This window comes from Pantherophis guttatus, chromosome 7, assembly GCF_059756535.1.
Source record: "Pantherophis guttatus breed Tessera chromosome 7, ASM5975653v1, whole genome shotgun sequence".
Taxonomy (NCBI): domain Eukaryota; kingdom Metazoa; phylum Chordata; class Lepidosauria; order Squamata; family Colubridae; genus Pantherophis; species Pantherophis guttatus.
The window spans coordinates 31,474,653-31,495,435 of NC_142069.1; the positions used below are offsets into that span (position 1 = coordinate 31,474,653).

Genomic DNA, 20,783 nt, shown 5'->3' on the forward strand with positions numbered 1-20,783 from the left:
TGCCAGCTTCTCTATTGATCCTACTTGGGACACTGCAACCTCAGTAAATGCTCACTGACTGCAAAGCACACAAATCTCAGTCATGTAACTGTGAGGACACTGTGAGGGCCACAAGCGCTAGAACCTGTCAAAAAGTTGTTTTTCAAGACCTTTGTAACTTTGAACAGTTGCTAAAGAGGGCCTTTATTAAAGCGAGATTTACCTGTAAAGTAAAATGTTATTCCTAGATATGACATTCAGTTTCTATCTCTTCTTTCTATATTCAGAATTCCTGTCTTTAGAAACCTACAAAACTGCCTTAATCTATGGTTAAACAATGGCATTTCCTCTGCATGTAGCCACAGCCATCTGTTTGAATATATTTAAAAAGAATTAGATGAATTGTTTGTGTCTCTAGAGATATAGAGGCTACTTTGCTTGATGGAAATGGCAGTCTTAATTATTGATCAGACACGTACCTACATAGAAGAATCAATTGCGTGGTGTGGCAGGAAAGGACTTTGGAGATTATTTGATTCATTCTGCTGCTCAGTGCAGGAATCTTTTCTATAGCATCCCTGATAGATGGCTGGCCAGCCTCACTTTCACCACTTCCAATTAAAGAGTGTCCAGCGTCTTCCCCCAGGCAGTCTTATCCATTGTTGAAAAACTCTTACCGTTAGGAAACTTCTCCTGATATCCCACAGAAATCCATTTCCCCATAATTTAATTTCCACATTTTAAACCCATTGTGGTGTCTTCTGGAACAACTCTGAAAAATTCTGCCCTGTCTTCTACATGACAGCCCTTCTGATGCTTGAAGACAGTTATCATGTCTCTGTAGACTCCTCTTCCATACTCAATGCCTCCAACCATTTGTCTTACTTTTTTTTTCTTTCAGGACCCTAATTAACTTGGCTGCTTTCTCTGGACATGTTCCATTTGTCAATGTATTTTCTAAAATGCTGTGCTCAGAATTGAATGTATTGTGGTCCAATCAAAGCAGAATAGAGAGGAATAACTTCCCTTGATCTTGACACTATACTGAGCAATGGACACATTTGCCTCTAGCCTCTTTACCTTCTCTTACAGCAAGGCTGTGAGCCTGCACTTGCAGCATGTTTAATTATTGTCATCTTTAGGGAAAGAAACAAACATGGCACAGCCCCTGCAGGTCACAAGAACAGTTCATATTCTTTATATGAACAATAAATAAAGCAAAAATAAATGCCTCTTCTTTAAGTTCATCCACAGCTCCCTGTTTGTTTATTCAGTTTTTTTCTCTTTGAACTGCTTCCTTATATTTTTCCTGAAGTTGCTTCAAATAGGATGGCAACAAATGATGCTCCAGTGGGCAATCAGTAGTGCAATGTGCATCATTCAGGGAACAGTAATCTGTGTTCTCCCTAATTCATCTTCCCTTTGATCCTCTTTCTCTTTTATTCTTCCCTGCCAAAATCCTTTGCTGTTACTCTTTGCTCAATTAATGAATTTGTTTGTTCACCCTCTTCACTTCCTCAGATATAGCTATATCTATAGATACACACCCACATGCATACATACACAGAAAAACAGCCCCCACCACCACATAAATATATTGTTAGACAAAACCACACACAAACACACAATTTATTCAAAAGTATATTTACACAATATATTTTGATCACAAATGCTTAAGTCAAATATTGTTTTAGTTGTATCAGATTGGACCTTCCACGTCTTCTGGATTTCTCACCTTCCATAATATCAGTGGCCTTTCTAGCTAGGGTTTATAGAAGGTCAAGGAAGCCTTTGGATTATACCAGAAACAATTGAATTATAGTTACCAGTGCATCTGATGGAGAAATCTCTTATCCTCACAAATGTCCTCATACATAGAGTCTGCTTAGAACCTAAACCTAGTGAAAGAGGACTGAATGAAATGGGTTGTTTATTGAATCCCTTTTATTATTTTTCCAATCTCATTATGGTCTTAGCAGTTTCTCTCTCACTTTTGTGTGTCCCCTTCTGATTGCTTTTATCTGCAGCATCTGGGAGATCATAGGTCAGGCTGATGGTGGCCTCTCAGTGCTGAGGACATTCCGGCTTTTGAGGGTGCTGAAGTTGGTGAGATTCATGCCTGCCTTGAGGCGTCAACTTGTGGTGCTGATGAAGACAATGGATAATGTAGCAACCTTCTGCATGCTCCTCATGCTCTTTATCTTTATCTTCAGGTAGGAAGATGAAATGCATGCTAAAGACAGTAGGGCCTGTATAGGATGTGGTTTGCTTTTCTTAATGGAAGCAGAAAGATACCAAGGAACTAATAAGTGAACGTGGAAGATTAATATAGGGTGGGGTCCTTTTCTAGCTTAAATACTGAGAAAGGAAAATATCAATACAGGCAAATTAAATATCTGAGCCTAAACCTGATTTCCCCATCTTGAATGCTTTCCAGATGTACAGACTCAAAAGTCCCAGAATTTTCAACAATAGTTATGCTGGCTGGAAATAGAGAGAATTCAACCTTATATATCCAGGAGTGCTCTAAGCCATCAGAGCAGTTTTAAACTGTAGTGGGCTGATACCAGCTGCATCACTGATACATGTAGTTAGTGCATTTATTTATTTATCTTCTAGAGGCTGGAAGATGTACAACAAAACAAAAACTCAAGGAAATAATAAAAATAAAATAAAACCCTTACAGTCACATAAGGTTAAGGGCTACATGGAACAAAACTTTATGAAAAGCAAGGAGGGGAAACATGTTCCAGAGCATTAGAGTATAGAGAAAGCCTGCTGCCTGATCCAAGTCCAATGAACTTACCATATAAGGAGACACTAATCGGGTTCTTTCAAGATGACCAGACTGGATGAACAAAATCCATTTTGGCAAAGCAATATCCTATACATTCAGATGCTAAACTGTGCACCAATAAGTTGTGCTGGCTACAGCCTATCTACTGCCTTCTAGACCAGCTGTAGCTTTCACCCATGTAGAGGTCCAGGACATCAATGTAGTTTGCAAAAGAAGGATTTTGACTATCAATCAGATATTAACTCCTTCAACCTTACATCAAAAGAAAGGGAAGTTAATTAAAGCTAAAACCAGTATTCCTAATCTGCTTTTCTGTAAATGTTCTAGACCAATGTCCTCCTGATATTTTGAATTATAATCTCCATCATACCATACCGGTATGGTCATACTGGATCAATATATTAATTCTGGTTAGGGATGCTAAGAGGTGGAATCTGAAATATTTTGACATTCTCAGAGAGGAGATGCTGAGTAATATTGTATTAATGTCCACTAGCTAGTTACCTTTAGTGCCTTCTGTTCAAGAACAATGACATCTTTCAGTATTTTTTCAGCTTAGCCAAATTTCTTTGCCTTTAAATTAAAAAAAATGCAATAAGCTAGAAGTTTAATAAATGAATAGTTAAAATGAAAAAAATCAAAATAAATCTTACAATACTTCAAGGTAATCAATAAGTTTTGCTTTTGTATTGTTTTTACTACTAATGGTGCATTGAGAAATGAAGTTGATGGGTTTTTTTCGGGATATATCTGAAGAGGCTAACCAACACCATCAGTTATGAACACTAGAGTTTCCATTTTGATCCCATTTCATAGGGTTGTTTTACATTTGGGGAAACTCATAAAGATTTCCGTACATGTTTTGAAAGGGAATAATAGAGTGTAAATAATTTAGATAATCATTACTTAAGAATTTGAAAACAAGCAGACATTGATTGATGCTTTACAGCTTGCCTTCAAAAGTTGTGAGTGCTCCATCACTGGAGGCTTTTAAGAAGAGACTGCACAACCATTTGTCTCCTGCTTGAGCAGGGGTTTGGACTTGAAGACCTCTAAGATCCCTTCTACCTGTGATGTTCCATGTTCTTTTAAAAACCATAAAACTTTTTTCTTCCCTACAGCATCCTTGGAATGCACATCTTTGGTTGTAAATTTAGTCTTAGAACTGACACAGGAGACACAGTCCCTGACCGGAAAAACTTTGACTCCTTACTTTGGGCCATTGTCACTGTATTCCAGGTGAGTCCAAAGTAGGGCAAGGAACAAAGAGGGGATAGAATTTAAACTTTCAATCTTCTTATCATAGAACCGTATTCCATTGTGTTTCCATAAAAGAGAGCTGATATAGACTGGTAATACTTTCTCTTGAAATTTACTGACTTTCACAAGCAGAACTGCCCTTCCTATTGTATCTTTCAAACTGCAGTAATCTGTGGGTATCACTCCTTTCCAGAGATTGCCACTGATGATGGCCTAGTACAATATAGCTAGAGGCATATGCTCATAGAAATCATGTCATGATTGCACCCTTTCCCATGTTATGCAAAAAATTAGAATAGAAATATTAGAAACTTTTCCTGTTGGCAAATTATTTTGATAGTATATCTTGTTTTTTTAATCTATTTATGTACTGGAAATACATATCCCATATTTCTGCCATTTGTTCTGGACTTAACTATATAACCTTAAACTTTACCACTCAGATCTTGACACAGGAGGATTGGAATGTTGTACTTTATAATGGCATGGCCTCAACCTCTCCATGGGCATCACTTTATTTTGTTGCTCTCATGACCTTTGGAAATTATGTTCTCTTCAACCTACTGGTGGCGATCCTAGTGGAGGGATTCCAGGCAGAGGTGAGTTGCTACAGCAATTGCTTTCAGGAAGGTCAGTTGCAAATAAGGAAGAGATTCAGAATCAGATTTCCAATGACTTATAGACATTGTTTTGAACAACAGTTGTTATCACTCCCACCAATACATACAGTTTCCATGAGGTGGAGCTATTGGGAGTTGAATTCTGACACATTGGATACAGTAAATACAGAGTGGAGGGAGATTGTTTTAAATCATGTTTTGTTGTTAGTGATCGTGGAAAAGTATGACTACCAATTCATGAGTATATGACATCTAAGGATAGAAAAGACATGCATTTGGAATACAATTTAATGAACTCAATTTATTTTCTTGAAAAATGTGCTCAAATCAGAAATGCATACAAAAACATTACTATTTATTGAATCAACTTATATGGCTGTTCATTCCTCAGAGTGACTACTCAACAAAAAACAAAACAAAGCAAAGAGAAACCATATGGTCTGACTGTGAAAACCTAGGAATACTACCTCCCAAGATGGGCACATTCAAATATCCAGGGAGGGGGGAGGAATAAGGTTCCTAATGCCTTACAAAAACTAGAAGGGTCATAACAAATTGCATCTGGAGGTGAAGGGACATTCATGGAGGTAGATGATACCAGGGAAAAGGCACACTTTGTAGGCCCAGCCTGATGACATTGGCACAGAGAAGAGACCTATAGCAGGCCCAACCTGAAGGAGCATGTGGGATTATAGTGCCTTCCAAATGTTTATATTAGTTGAACCCAGATTATAATATATACACATTCTCAAATGAACTTTAAAAAATACAGATGCTGTTTTAGTAAGCATTATAAAAAGAGAAAATCGAGCCATTCAGACATTCCTTCCCACCTAATAATATGAATGCTATTGTTTCTTTCATGCAGTGGTATATTATCCAGTTATTTCCATAAAGTATTTTTTTCACCTTTGCAATTCTCTGAAATCAAAGGGAAATCACTCTGTTGCTCTCATGATGCTCACAATTCCCAGGTCTTTGCATTTATTTTCCCAATGCAGGGTGATGCTAACCGCTCATATTCAGATGAGGACCAGACTTCATCAAATATTGAAGAATTTGACAAGTTCCAGGATAGTTCAGGTATTAGCAGGAAATACACAATGTGTATGTCTATATAAAAACATATAACATCTTGGAAAGTATCCTCCCTCCCTCCCTCCCTCCCTCCCTCCCTCCCTCCCTCCCTCCCTTCCTTCCTTCCTTCCTTCCTTCCTTCCTTCCTTCCTTCCTAAGTTTCCTTCCTTCCTAAGCTTCCTTCCTTCGTTTTGCTCCAAGATATGCTCTGGATCCACAGAGAGGAATCCTTCAATCCATTTACATTTCCAGTTCACAAACTTTTCTAAGGAGTATTTGCTGCATTACAGTGCAGAAATTCAGATGCCCTTTCTTCTATTCAAGATGCATAATTTAATTCAGAATGTAACGGAGGCTTAGGCAATCCTGATAAAATTAAAATAGTTTCATTGGAACAACAATAATGATGATAAAAGTGTTCAAATCAATTTCTCAGTTGAGTTTCAATCAGACCCCTAGTGCTCAAACTGCACAAAAAATAGTTAACTTTCAAAACCATAACAAAATATCTAGTGGCTACTGATTTAGCAACACCGAATTTTGGATGAATTAAATCAGTAAAAGCCAAGATGAAAGAAATTGATCAATACATTTGGGAGAGCAATCTGAACCTAGAATTACATGAGGCTTGTCAGATCTCCATTTTGCTGCCCTTGGAGCCATGATTACTGAAAAGCAGCGGTACAATTTTCTGACATTTTGAAATGGATGAAAACTGATGTATAAGCTCTAAAAGAAGTATGTCACAAAAACAAAATAAAAGCCCAGGCCCATGCAAGTGATATGATTTTGCACACTTTGCAAGCTTGAGCCACCTTAAAAGCATCAAGCATGACCCTTGGCTGCAAAAGGTTTCTTGCCAAAGTTAACAATTCAGAATAGTTTAAAAAAGCAGGAGAAAGCCCAATTATATAGATTATAAAGCTAAGTCAACTTGCAGGAACAATCTATGTTGGAAGGAGTTCAAAAGATCTAAGAAAGATGAGTCCAAGCAATCACTTTTGGAAACAAAGGTTGAAAAGGAAATCAGAACTTCAGCATTTGAAGACCAAACACGAATGAGAAATTGTATTTTGCAATATTTTTCTGAGTAATGTTGTATGTTTTCTTCACTCCAATTTCACACCATACATGCCAATGGCTATAAAAGTCCATTTCCCCCATTTTCAATCAAAAGAAGGACCAAGAATATAATAATATAATATATAATAATAATATTATTAGAAAGAAAGGGTCAGCGTATGGGGGGTGGAGCAAAGGGATGGTAAAGTATTATATAATCTGTTATGAATTTGGATTTTATTTTGGAGAAGCCACAGGGGGAGGGGAGGGGGAGGGGGGTTAGGGAGGAGGGGGGAAAAAAGGGGGAAAAATTTGTATTTGAAAAACTTTTTCAATTAAAAAAAAAAAAAGAAGGACCAAGAATGATATCCAGCGCCACAAATTACTCCTGGTCTTTAGTTTTCTTTTCTAGCCCAGTATTTCTCATTTTTGTTTACCTAAAATTGCAGTACATATACAGAATCTGATGCTAGCTAGGAACGACGACAATTATAGTCTCCAACTCATCTGAAGAATGAAAAATACATTACACCATTCCAATTAATCTTTACTGCTTACTTTTACTAAATTTGGGATTTGGGATGAAATGTGCAAATAAAATGATGACACAAATTTCATCCCTTGCATATTTGCGATGCAGGAGTAAAAGTGGTGGTGCTTGCTTTGTGATTTCATGACATACATTTTGTCATTCTGGTATCATTGTGGTTAGCTGCAGACACCTGTTCATTCAGCACAAGTTTACTTCTGAACTGTTTCCACTGGACTACCTTTGCCTACTCTAGTAGTTCTCATTCTGTTACAGTGAAAGAAACTTGTGGTGGTAAATGTTAAGCAAATGTTAAAAGGATAAGGTTTTTTCCCCCCACTTTAATGGAGCAGAGTTTCATCAAATATTTCCAAGCTTCTGTAAGCATAGCATTAAAAACATTGTTAGAATAGGAACATGAAGAAAGAGGGGGAAAGGATTAATTTATTTCCATATTGTTCCTTGTTTTCTACAGGCATAACTACAGGATTAGAATATACGTATGTTGAACTGTTTATTTTACAGCACAAATTACTTTAAAAAATATCTTCCCTGGGTATTCTCTCTCTTTCTCCCTGTGTTTTGTCTGTTTTGTTTTTATTTTTTCTCAGATCCAAAGCTTTGTGCAATTCCCATGACTCCAAATGGACATCTTGACCCCAGCCTTCCTTGTCTAAACCAGCCTGGGGCAACTGCTGGAATGATGAATCCATCCCGCAATACTCTGCAGTCAGATATCCTCATGGCCCTGGAATCTCGGAAAAGCAGCGTGATGTCTTTAGTAAATGAATTTAAATCCATCCGCAACACACTTAACGTTAACAGTCATATATTAGGATCATCTTCCAACTCCAATATCTGAGAATTTGGCCTTTAATTAGTGGAATTGTTATGTGAACTTTTCCACTTATATGTTCTGCAATCAGTATGCTTGATTGATATCTATGCACTTTCCCTCTTCCCTCTTCATTTAACATGGTAGAAAAGGGGATAATTGATTATTTTGCCCTATATTGAAAGGAATAGGATTATACAAAATAGCTAAGAATTGATACCGAAGCTCTGCTGAATAGTAGTTAACACTGGCTGTGATGTACTAAAAATAAGAACTAGGCCAATGCAATTAAAAGTATATCTAGTGTAAGTGTTTACTTTCCTAATTTACAAATAAACTAGCTTGATGTGCTGAAAGGACAGTCGTTGACTCTGCAGATGATTGTATCATACTTTCTTTCGTTATGACCATCATGATGATAATTTGGGAGTCCAACATAGTCTGGGGGAGTTAGAGATTTCCCACCCATACTGGACACAGCCCTAGACTTGGAGAGGAAGAACAAAGTTCTTGGCAAAAAGTGTTCTTGAATGATAATAGTCATCATATTAAAGAAGACATTTACTTGAATAGGATTCACAAAAGGAGAGCACATCTTTTTCAATTGTGATTGCCACCTAGAGAGACTAAGAGTCTGTCTTACCAAAGTGATGAAAGATGTCTTAAATCCACAACAGACATATAATATTTGGCAGAGGCTCAGGCAGATCCTTCATTAAATCATAGGGGTATAAGCAAGGAGAGCAGGTTCAGCAAAGCTAGGTTTGAAAAATTGTGTTACTATAGCTAATTTCAATAAAAAGTAGTTTTGGCCTTTCTGTGGAGTTGATTTCCTGGTCTGGCCTACCTAGTGGAACTGACAGCACCTGGAGTCTTATAACTATTTCCATTAATATTACTTTTTTTAAAAAAGGCTATATTGTAAATGTTTAATTAAGTGATTCATTGCATTAATTATGTGTAATTAAATGTTTTTAATTAAGTTTTCACTTAAAGAGCCAGTTTGATGTAGTGATTAAGGTGTTGGCCTAAAAACCAAGAAGCTGTAAGTTCTAATTCCACTTTAGACATGAAAAATGGGGAAAATAGGAGGAGGAAGGATTATTGTGGGTATTCATCACCATGAGTTATATATGAAAAAGGGCAGGATAAAAACAAAGAAAAGTGATGCATCAAAAAGGAGAACACTGAATGTTTGTAACATCCTCAGTTATTGAGTAATATGAAAAGAAACTGAAAAGTTTATCTCATTTTTCCATGATGTATTAGTCCACTTATCTATTTCCTTACTCTGTTTTTTTTAGAAAGGAACATTAGGTGGGATTTAAGTCTTACAAATGCAGTAATATAAAATGTATAACAAATAAATAAAAATATGCTGGTGGATGACTGAAACTATGTCAACCTCTTGTTTTGAGTGGGAGCACTAAATGGTTTTCTTTTGGCTTTCTTACAGTCTAGCTCCCGTAGCTCTCATCACCATGGGGCTCGGTATCATAGCGGAGGCTGGGGAAGCAGACGTTCCAGTTGGAACAACCTTGCTCGAGGACATAGCCTCAAACACAAGCCTTTTTCAGCTGAACATGAATCACTTTTATCTGGGGAGCGGCACATGATAACAGAGGCAGAACGAGAAAGGCCACTAATTCACCATCATCGACGGACATTTTCATTGGATACCAAAGATTCCTCTGAACTGGAATTGGCTCCAATAGTCTCATCCGGGAACAAGCCATCATGGAAGATAGGAGTGACTCTAGGGCCAAGCAAGCACCAGGACTGCAATGGTAAAATGCCCACAATCGCTAAGGATATCTTTCCAGAAATGAACAATCGGAAAGATCATGGAGAAGATGACGAAGAGATAGATTATGTAATTATTTATTTAATTATTTATTTATTTATTTATTTATTTATTTATTTATTCATTCATTCATTCATTCATTCATTCATTCATTCATTCATTCATTTAAATGTATTGACCACATACCTTATCATAAGGTAACTGGGTGCTTTACAATATTAAAAAGATAAAACATTACAAAACCTATAAACAATAAAAAGATAAATACCCAACTTTAACTAAAAGATGGGGAGGGAGGGAGTCTTGTGAAAAGTCAGGAAGGTTGGAACCGACCTCATTCCTGGGAGCAAGATGATCCAAAGGGCAGGTGCTCTGGCAGAGAAGGCTCTTCTCCTGGACCTGCCAGCTGGAATACTTTGATCGATGGGGCCCGCAGCAGTATGCCTCTTCTGCTGGCCTGGGTAGGGTAGGCCAATCCCATTGGGATGAGATGGTTCTACAATATATTTTCTATCTTTACTAAAAAAAAATTGAAAAATGATAAAAAATTGTAGTAAATGAACAGATGAAACGCAACAAAATTTTAGTGTGATTCCTTCTACAGTGATCCCTGGAAGAAGATCTCACAGTAGCATCCCATTAAGGAGGAAAAGTAGATTAAGAGAGAATCCAAGCAGCTCAAGGGTCTCAAAGCAAATTATTTTACTGCAGTATTCTAGCTGTTATTCATTGTTCTTCCATTCCATTCCTATGTGATCAATAATTTCATGAGAGATCAGAACAATATTTCTTAATTCTCTGATTATGCATCATGGTCTTGTGGGTGTGAACTTTGTTATGTTTTTTAACATGCAGAAGTGATTATAGTGATTATAATTAATATCTATAACGTTAGATAGAGAACAACTAAAGATCAGTTCATGGGTGGTTTTCAGTTGGGCATAATAGATACAGAAGAAAGAGAAGCAAGTGCTGCTCAACAGCTTCTGATTTTCTGCTTCTGCCTCTACAGAGCCTGTGTTTCCGTATAAAGAAGATGATAGAGGCCTACAAGCCAGATTGGTGTGAGTTGCGGGAAGATTGGTCCATCTATTTATTCTCACCAGAAAACAAGTATGTTTCATTTACTTGTGTTTTAGGGAATGGAGATTCAAATATGGATTTATCACCCTGTCTTCAATTTTAGCATAGAAATTATTTAACTACTTGCAGTCATACAAAAAGACTTACTTTTCAATTGTACATTCAGATTATCATACTATAAAATTAGGAGCAATAATGAAGCATTGCTCCTTTTTTCTTTCCCTCCCTTTTCCCCCTCTTCCTCCTTTGGTCTTGCTTTTGAATTTTGCTTTTCATATTTTCCAGGTGACTCTATACTGGCATTTTATCTTAAGACCAAGTGGTATAAAATATACATCAACATCCCATTCTCTTGATATTTTTTTTAACTTAGTGTTTTATACCTTTCCCATATTATTCTGGCTCAATTTCCCCAATGATTATAGTTTCAGCATATTCTCAAATCGTATGCATTTAGGTTTATCCACTTTGAAAACCAGTGAAGATTATTTAGAGCTGTAGAATCTACTTTGCAACATTTTCTCCCACTTTTGATCTCTGTCAGCATAACAGGTATGCAGGCAAGAAATTTGTTTTTTTCTGTGTTTTTAATCACACAGTATCTATTTTTAAACCTGCATTTCTGTCCTTATTAAGCAGATATGCATATACTTGCCATACTTAACAACAACACCATGACTGCCCACTTCATGGATAATCGCAGCAGTGTGTTGTGGCTTGTGGCATGTGCTTATGGAATAAATACAAAATCCTTAACCTTTCAAAATGTTCCTACATCTCCCAAATTACAAAGGTATGCATTGGTGTATCACATTATAAAAACTGCATTCATAAACACCTGGTTGCCATACAATAATTGCATTTGAGAAAATACAGTCTCCTGCAACATACCCTGAGCAAATAATATTGCATTTCAATAAAAAGTCTTACAGATACTAAGGAATCTATTCTTGCTTTTAAAATGCAAGTTGACTGATCAATTATGTACTGCCAAGTAAATGGAAGAAAATAACTACAGGTAGTCCTCAACTAACAACAGTTCATTTAGTGACCGTTCAAAATTACAAAAATTGACTTATGACCATTTTTCACTCTAACAACCATTGCAGCATCCCCGTGGTCACATGTGGATTCAGAAGTTTGGCAGCTGGTTCGTATTTATGACAGTTGCAGTGTCCTAGAGTTCCATGGTCATCTTTTTCGACCTTCTGACAAGCAAAGTCAATGGGGAAGCCAGAGTCACTTAACAACCATGTTGCTAACTGAACAACTGCAGTGATTCACTTAACAGCGGTGTCAAGAAATATCACAAATTGGGGCAAAATTCACTTAACAAATGTTAAGTGACATTTAGCCACAAAAATTTTGGGCTCAATTCTGGTGAATTGAGGACTGCGTTGAGGAAGTTGAGGACTGCCCCTAACTCTCTATTTTTAAATTTTGGTTAACATCTAAAGTTTAATGTCATACCCTTTTCCATCCTGTTTGCCCTACTTCCTTTAAATCTTCCAGGTGTCTCTGTCAACCATTTATGCACAGCTTTTTTCTAGTCAAAAATTGAATATTTTTAGGTTATTGAGGATGAAGTGATGTTTGTAAGGATGAGATGATATCACCAGGAGGAGTTTGTTCAGTATAAAATAGTTGTATTAAACCTTTTGGGAATGAAACAAATGTCTGAAGAGGATGTGTTTTAAAACTTGTGGGTCTGCCACCAAATTTTGTTAATGTGAACTGGGATGCATGGGGAAGCCTGCTATGACCATGATATGTCCATTGTACATATATTCATAGATAACCTTTCATAGTTTAGAACCAACTGTTTTCCAGATTTCGCATTCTCTGCCAAACTATCATTGCTCATAAACTATTTGATTATATCGTCCTGGCCTTCATTTTCTTGAACTGTGTTACTATTGCCTTGGAGAGACCTGAGATTGAACAGAGGAGCACAGTGAGTAGCTTTGTATAATAATGAGTAGGGTAGAGTAATTTTAGGAGTTAGAAACTCATAAATGCTTTCTTGGGCCTCTAAATAGTACTGTATACAATAACTGGGTTTAATTCTAATAATTCACTTTATGCTGTTGGGAAATATCCAGAGACATTTGTTTCAGAGGGTAATAAAGATCATATGGATATAAATATTATTCAAGTGATAGAAGACTGTTCTTGCTTCTATTCATGCTTAATGACTGGACTCCCATAAAAACAGATCTGAAAGATGAGGCCCATCTCCTTGTGCATGCCTGTGTAGTGTGACCAAGAGAGTATAATAATACAGATAATATATTTGTATTTATATTTTTTAAGACATTTGTGCCCAAATAAGAAAAAAAAAACTTTAGTTGCTGGTTGATACAAATGCATTTCTGCCTAAAAGGAATTTAATTGTATGATTACACAGGGAGAGAACAAAGCAAATTATTTAAAATACTGGGCTGGGAGATGCTTTTGAGGCAACATACCCAAAAACACTGTATTTTCAATCATAGCAATTCTTAACCTTAGCATAAGTACCATTTCCCCAAGCCTGTTACAATAATTTAAATGGAAAGATACTTATTATATCTATTTTGAGGCTGTCTTTGATTGTTCTAGGAGAGAATCTTCCTCACGGTGTCCAATTACATCTTCACAGCAATCTTTGTTGCTGAGATGACACTGAAGGTAAGTTACCCACTGCCAAGTCATTCTTGCTGTGCTGGCTCAACTAATATCTTAAGTGGAAAAGGAGTGCCATTTTCACAATTATTTTCACTGGATGGTGTCACAGAATTTTTCAGTGCTGTGAAAAGGGAAAACATTCTGTTGAGAAAGGATTACCTTCATTATGAATTGGCTTTGTTTGCATTCATTTCAACAGATAAAGAAATAGATTTAGTAGTTGTTTAACTACTATTATCAAGTTCAATAGATGATTCCCAATTAGCTAGAATTAATTTAGAAAGAAGCCCTTGGCAGAGGGAAAAAGCCAGATCTTTGGACGGAAAGAAGTTAAAATCTTGCACATTTCAATGATGCTTCTCCCCAATTATTTATTCCTCTTTGAATAAGAGAAAATCCATTTCAATCGAAAAATAAAAATGAATAAATATTTAGCATGGTCTTGGAGCTTCTTTTTTCAATTTCCTCCTACACACTGAATCTGTAAACATTTCATATCTACTCTTACTTATCTAAAATGTATAATCATCTTTATGAAGATGAAAAGTTGTGTACAATAAGAGGGAATAAGGTCATCAGCATCTTGAAGTTGGTTAATAACTTTATAGAAGATATTTCTTGGAGGAACTAGTCAAAGCTTCTAATTCTAATTCCTCTTTTCCTCAAAATTTATTCTGCTGAAAGAGATGAACAGCATGTTGGCGCAGTTGGTTATTGTGTTTACATTAATTCTTTACCTGTCATTATTACAATGGATTCCATGACCTAATGAATCCATTTTTGAGAAATTGGAAGTGTACCTCACTAGAGATGTGATTTGGCTTTACTGATTCATGGTTTCATTTCACATGCTCATACAATCCTTAATCTTTTCTAGGTAGTATCTCTTGGTCTGTATTTTGGAGAACAGGCCTACCTACGCAGTAGTTGGAATATCTTGGATGGCTTTTTGGTGTTTGTATCCATTATTGATATCGTAGTTTCGGTAGCCTCTGCTGGAGGAGCCAAAATCCTAGGAGTGCTAAGAGTCCTCCGACTTCTGCGCACTTTACGCCCCCTAAGGTAAGATCCAAAGAAATAGACCTAACCTATATAATAACCCTGCATTGAAAATTTCAAAATACATTTTGTTTTCTCTCATGTGTTTGGCCAAATAAAAGAATTTAGTAAGGTAAAGCCTCTCTCAAATCAAACTCAGCTCCTAGTGTTTTCTTGGACGTACACAGGGTTTTCTTGCTAACAATAGAGAAATGAGTTACCATTGCCTTCTTCAGGGTTGTTTACCTCAACTCCTAATCTGGTCGATGGATTTTCTGGTAATCCCCATCTCCATATTAGGCAAATTTGACTCTGCTTCAGATTTTTAGAGCAGCCAAGGTTGACTAGGTGTAAGGACTATGAAAAAAAAATCAGCCACTATTTGAAATTAAGGCAACAAAGTTTATTTACTCAATTAATTAATTAATTAAATGTGTATGCCACCTATCTCACCAGAAGTGACTCCAAACATTCAATTAAAATGCACTAAAACATTAAAGCAATAAATAAAGATCATAAATTTAAATTGAAATTGAAATAAAACTAACCAGGATGAGAGCCAAGTGCATACAGGGAGGAAGTGGGGTGTTATTTACTCCAAAATGCCACCTCCAAAATGCCATATGATCCCATTGGGGGCCCAGGCTTGATGGCACATCCATGTCTTCAAGATCTTTCAGAAAGCAAAAAGGGAGGATCTCCCCTCGGAGGGCAGGGTGTTCCAGAGGGTGGGAGTCACTGCAGAATAGGCTCTTCTTCTGGAGTCCACCAGCTGAAATTCTTTGCCTGATGGACTCCACAGCATGACCGTACTGCCAGCGTGGGTGGGATGGGCTAATCCCATCAGAATTTAATTTAAGGTAAATATCTTAAAAGAAAAAAAATATTACTACTCCTATGTTCATAAATATTGTCATTTGCAGAAATGCAAATTTTCAGTGATTGTGAATAGATTTAATTATTGTTCAGTTTGATGGGGGAGGGGGAGAGATTGCTTGGTAAAAATCAATTTCCAAAAGAAATTCCATGAAATTTGTGGATTCTCTTTAAAGCTATTTATTTGTTAAAAATATTTGGAATACTATGGATATAACTTTGAATTAGGAGGTTTCCAGTTTTCCCTAGGTAGATTGCTTGTCTGATTTTTTTTAAACACCTGGATGTATTATTATTATGAATAAACTCATTGATTAACTTTTACCACTTTATTACATGTTGCGTTTGGACATTTGCCCAGCAACATTTGAAATAAAGATAATAACTTAGAAAATATTGTCATTTTTATTGACTTAACATTACTTGTATAAATTGTAGCTGTTACTTCTGCATGTATTTAATTAAGAATGGTGATCTTAACAGCTGGTGTAAGGAACAGCAATTTAAAGAATCGACTATTTTAAAAAATAGCCCTCAATTATCTTGAATCCTTCCTTTATAAAAGTGGATGTCAGCCTTTCCGGCATGGTGTCTTTGCATCTGACAGTATACAGTTGTGATGAAGGCTTTGATTCTTCTTAACATTAGAGCCAAGAGGGTTTTTGCATTCAACCATGCTTCTGACCACGTCTCTTAAACCCCTGTTGTGTCTAAGGACAATTATTCTCAAATTTTTCAATATATTAATCAATTTGCTTCCATTTAAGAGGATGGGGACTGGGGGGGGGGTGTCTTCACTGAATTCTTTAAAATTCATTGGTAGAGCATTTTTCTCCAGGATTCTTGCCTACATTTACTTATTTTTTATTTCTTTATATTCCCCCTCTGAATCTCAGTTATGTTCCTGTTATAGAAGTGTTGGTGTGATATTAAAAGAAATATTTCTATCTTATCATGGCATGTTATTTTAAGTTGCTGTAAAGAAACAGCTTTTTAAATAATTACGTTTTCCACTGTCTTTTGACACATCAGCATCCACAACAGGGGTCAATACAGGCAAGATACTAGATATGGTATCACGATCCAAGTATCACACATACAAACATAGAAGAGGTTAGGCTTGGATTGCAATGCTGCCATCGTACCTGTTTTGACCATAGAGATGAAGGTTTGAATTTTGTTCACCTCTGCTAGTCATCAATCATTATTCTCATTGTGTAATAGTGGTCTCTGAGCTGGTTGTTTTCCTACAGATATTTCATTACCAGACTAGGTAAGATCATCTGTGGATGTGAGAGTGAAATTTTCTGTCTGTCTGTCTGTCTGTTTGTTTGTTTGTTTGTTTGTTTGTTTGTTTGTTTGTCCAATTTATATACCGCCCTTCTCCGTAGACTCAGGGTGGCTTACAATGCATTATAGCAATAGTCTGCATACTTTTTTGTATATACCTGCTTATTAGGGCTTTCGGCCCCCCCTAAGCGGTGTTGTTCTATACAAAGTTGGCTTATTGCCCCCACAATCCGGGTCCTCAATTTACCTACCTCGAAAGGATGGAAGGCTGAGTCAACCTTGAGCCTGGTGAGATTCGAACTTGCACTAATTGCAGGCAGCTGGCAGCTAAGTGCTAGCACTTAACAGCACTTTAGTCTGCTGCACCACCGAGGCTCTTAGTTTATACCGTATGCTTGCCTTGATAATCTTGGTTGCACTAATGATGTTACATAGCCTGATAACAAAATGTCTGTAAGAAAAAAGCCAAGCTTAGAGAACCAACCATTTAACACACAAGTATGGATATTATCTTTTGCCTTCAAAGTAATCAAAATTGATTGTTTTATTATTGATTTATTTATAACCTTTCAACCAGGGAGTGACTCCAATAAATGGCAAAAAGATGAAATGGTGCATCAGTGGGGTAATTAATAAAGAAATACAGCCCAGCACAAAAATAGGTAGCCCTGGGGAAAAGAATAGCAATTAAAAAATAGTATTCCTGCCAAGTTTCAAGCCAGAAGTATTTAGCATCTAAGGCAAAGCATTACACTCATTAAATAAGTAGACCTTTTGTAATGTACCCAGAAGCAACTATTATTCAGGAAAAGCAAGAAATGCATGGGTAGCAGGTATCCCTACCTCTACAAAGTAGCCAAAGTGTTGGCCTATTAAAAGCAATGCAGCAGGCAATCCATATAGCAATGCTTTGAGCCACCGGATGCAGGAAAACACTATAAGTAGTACTCAAGTTACAACAGCAATTGTGACCAACAATTCAGTCACTGAATGACATGGTCTAAGGCATGATGTCACATTATTGTATTGTTTAGGGACAGCCATTCCTGTAGTCCAAGTTGCTATGGTTAAACAAAGACCTCACATGATGGCAACATCTGACTTCTTGCAGGCTTCTCCCTTGATTTTGCTTATGGGAAGCTGTCAAGGAACATCAGATATCATGATCATATGACTGAGGGAAGCTGAAACTCCAAGTTCCCATTATAATTCCCTGTTATTTATGGTTATAGCATGAATTGTCATCACTCACGGATTATCTGTACTTGGAAAATGGACCAGAAAATTTATCCAGAAGTCATATTTCCTGTGGGCACACAAGACAATATCACCCATTTCTACTCCTCAAAAATCATTGCTGGTCAATATGGACCATAGGCAACCTGACTGTTCAGGTTAGCCCTTGGAGAAAAAATAGCTTTTAAAAGTAATTTCCTTCATAGACATTCAATCCTTTAGTTCTTTAGTTACTTTTTTCTAGTTTTAAGAGAGGTTTACTATCTGGTAAGTTGCTTGAAGTTTAACTTTTGCTTGGATTTATTAAGGCGAGATCTCCCAAGCCAACCATGTTGCAGAACTGCAAAGCAAATTCTCTTGGTATGATACTTCACATGGAAAGTGAAGTATTAGGTTCTATCCTATAGCTCTCATAGTGCTCCTTTCTCAGGGTCATCAGCCGTGCTCCAGGTTTGAAGCTGGTGGTTGAAACTCTCATTTCATCACTCAAGCCTATTGGAAATATTGTCCTCATCTGCTGTGCTTTCTTTATAATCTTTGGAATTCTTGGAGTGCAGGTATGGTATCCACTAATATACCAAAGTATTGTAGGCATATACAGTATTTGTTGTTCTTAATGGGGTGGTTGTTTGTTTGTTTTACAGTTTCAAACGCTTTTGAAAAGTATGGTTTGAAATGGATTTCCCTAACCTGGTGCCCATTATATGTGTTGGAATTCCAACTCTCCCAGTTCTTATCTTTGGTCTTTCTTTGTCAGGCATGAACCATCAAGGCATTAGCAAGACTTATTGCTAATCATGCCTATGCATAGGAATCTTCTCAAGCAATGGTTAGCACCTTCTTGGAGTTAGATAAGGATCCACAAAATTCAAAGGGGGTTGGACTTAGTTCGCTTGTGGCTACATAGGGATTCTAGGCTGATCCCTCTTTTAACTTCACCCCAAATCCTGCCACTCCTACATTCTTAACGATAGAATGTATGAATAGGGTTCCATTTCTGGGCTGCCCTTGTTTCCCCAACTTAACATTTATCAGTAATCAACATGTCCAATTTCCCACATGTAATAATAGTTCAAAATCGAAACAGTGCATATACTGTACGTCAAAAGAGATGCTGCAAACTTTTCTCTATCTCTGCAATACCATTAGTATAGACTATTTTCTTTCTGCCTTAATACAAAGGTGGATCTCTAATAGTGGCTGGAGAATAATGTGGTCTAAAAAAAGGACGACAGGAAAAAACTCTTGGAAATAAACCGGTCCATCATTTTAATGGCTTTACTTCTTGATCTATTTCCCACGTGCTGTAAAGAAGGAACAGGTTTCAAACTAACAAGATATTAGGGTCTGGATTTTGAACCACAATAAGATGTAGTTGGATTGTAGGACTCAGTTCTGAAATGATGTCTGGTCAGAAATGAGATATCTTGAGACAACCATTTATTTTTTAAAAAACTTTTATTTCTCTGACTCCCTCCCCCCCCCCCATTTCAAGCATCCTCCAACAGCTGTTTAGAGATGGAAAGAAATGGTATTCTCTTTATTTTGATCTACTTCTGTAAGAGTGGGTAATGCTTCTATCTTTATATAAAAATATACCAGAGTCTGTATTACCAATTTCAAGGAGGAACAACTTCAAAATGTATAAGTGCATTTTGTATAAGTGTAAGAAGTGCAGCAAATAGTTGTTCTTCTTACAAAATAGTCTTTATGGATTTTCATAGGGTGGGCATATGCTTCAATCTGGCCTCCTGGCAGTGAAATGTCTACAGCCAATTTGTTTTAGTCTTTTCTTTATTTAAATATAAAATATTGTTATTGATGTTTGCTGGGTAAAGATGGGAATGGGAGGACTCTATGAGGCAAACTGCTCCCATTCTCAATTTTTAATCCCCCAAAGTCATTGCCAAATTACTGTTCTGTGGTGGATTTTAGGCTATTTTTTGGAACTAGGAATGGAGAATAGAAGTGATTTCCCTTTTAGAGGCCTTCCTTTTCCGTTCCCAGCTGAGTACTCCAAACAAATGTAAGAAAAATAACCTGAAACTTCAAACATATAACACCAATCTTCCCCCTCTCCCCCCCCTTTTTTTTTACAACACTGTAATCCCTATAGAGTTGGAGCGATTGGATGGAGCTGAGCATTTACTGGCTGGATGCCCTTCCTGACACAATGCAGAGTTCACAGCAGATATTTTTTCTTTGTACTCTAGGAGAGAAACATCTGCCACTACTTAGAATTGAACTCTTAACCTTCTGAGTGGGAGGCGAGCATCTTCACCATTAGGTCACCATGCCATTCATATAGCAATCTCTTATCCTTTTATTCTTTCAATGTCTGACAAAATCCCTTTTTCTTGTAGCTTTTCAAAGGAAAATTCTACCATTGCCTAGGTGTTGATATCCGAAATATCACAAATAGGTCTGACTGCATGGCTGCCAATTACAAATGGGTGCATCAGAAATACAACTTTGACAATCTGGGCCAGGTAAATATAGAATCCTCCAAGGTATATTAGACCTACTTAAGAGTCATCTGTAGCAGGGTTGTACCTTCAAATATTTAGATGCCTTCACAAATTCCTAATCATAGTATTATTTTGCTTAGGTTATCTTCAAATTATTTCTTG

General features: G+C 36.8%; 1 protein-coding gene across 3 annotated transcripts in view; it reads left to right on the forward strand.

Moving 5' to 3' along the window:
* CACNA1I (calcium voltage-gated channel subunit alpha1 I) overlaps positions 1–20,783 on the forward strand; it is a 167,429-nt gene that overhangs the window by 105,810 nt on the left and 40,836 nt on the right. For 2 of the 3 annotated variants that reach the window (XM_034403489.3, XM_034403491.3), the window contains exons 10-21: positions 2,007–2,192; positions 3,898–4,015; positions 4,480–4,635; positions 5,631–5,739; positions 7,936–8,105; positions 9,616–10,032; positions 10,976–11,076; positions 12,877–13,000; positions 13,648–13,716; positions 14,591–14,775; positions 18,584–18,710; positions 20,517–20,642. In XM_034403489.3, coding sequence (XP_034259380.3) covers positions 2,007–2,192; positions 3,898–4,015; positions 4,480–4,635; positions 5,631–5,739; positions 7,936–8,105; positions 9,616–10,032; positions 10,976–11,076; positions 12,877–13,000; positions 13,648–13,716; positions 14,591–14,775; positions 18,584–18,710; positions 20,517–20,642 — 1,888 coding nt within the window. The remainder of the gene's footprint in view (positions 1–2,006; positions 2,193–3,897; positions 4,016–4,479; positions 4,636–5,630; positions 5,740–7,935; positions 8,106–9,615; positions 10,033–10,975; positions 11,077–12,876; positions 13,001–13,647; positions 13,717–14,590; positions 14,776–18,583; positions 18,711–20,516; positions 20,643–20,783) is intronic. The other variant, XM_034403490.3, reaches the window with a different exon arrangement.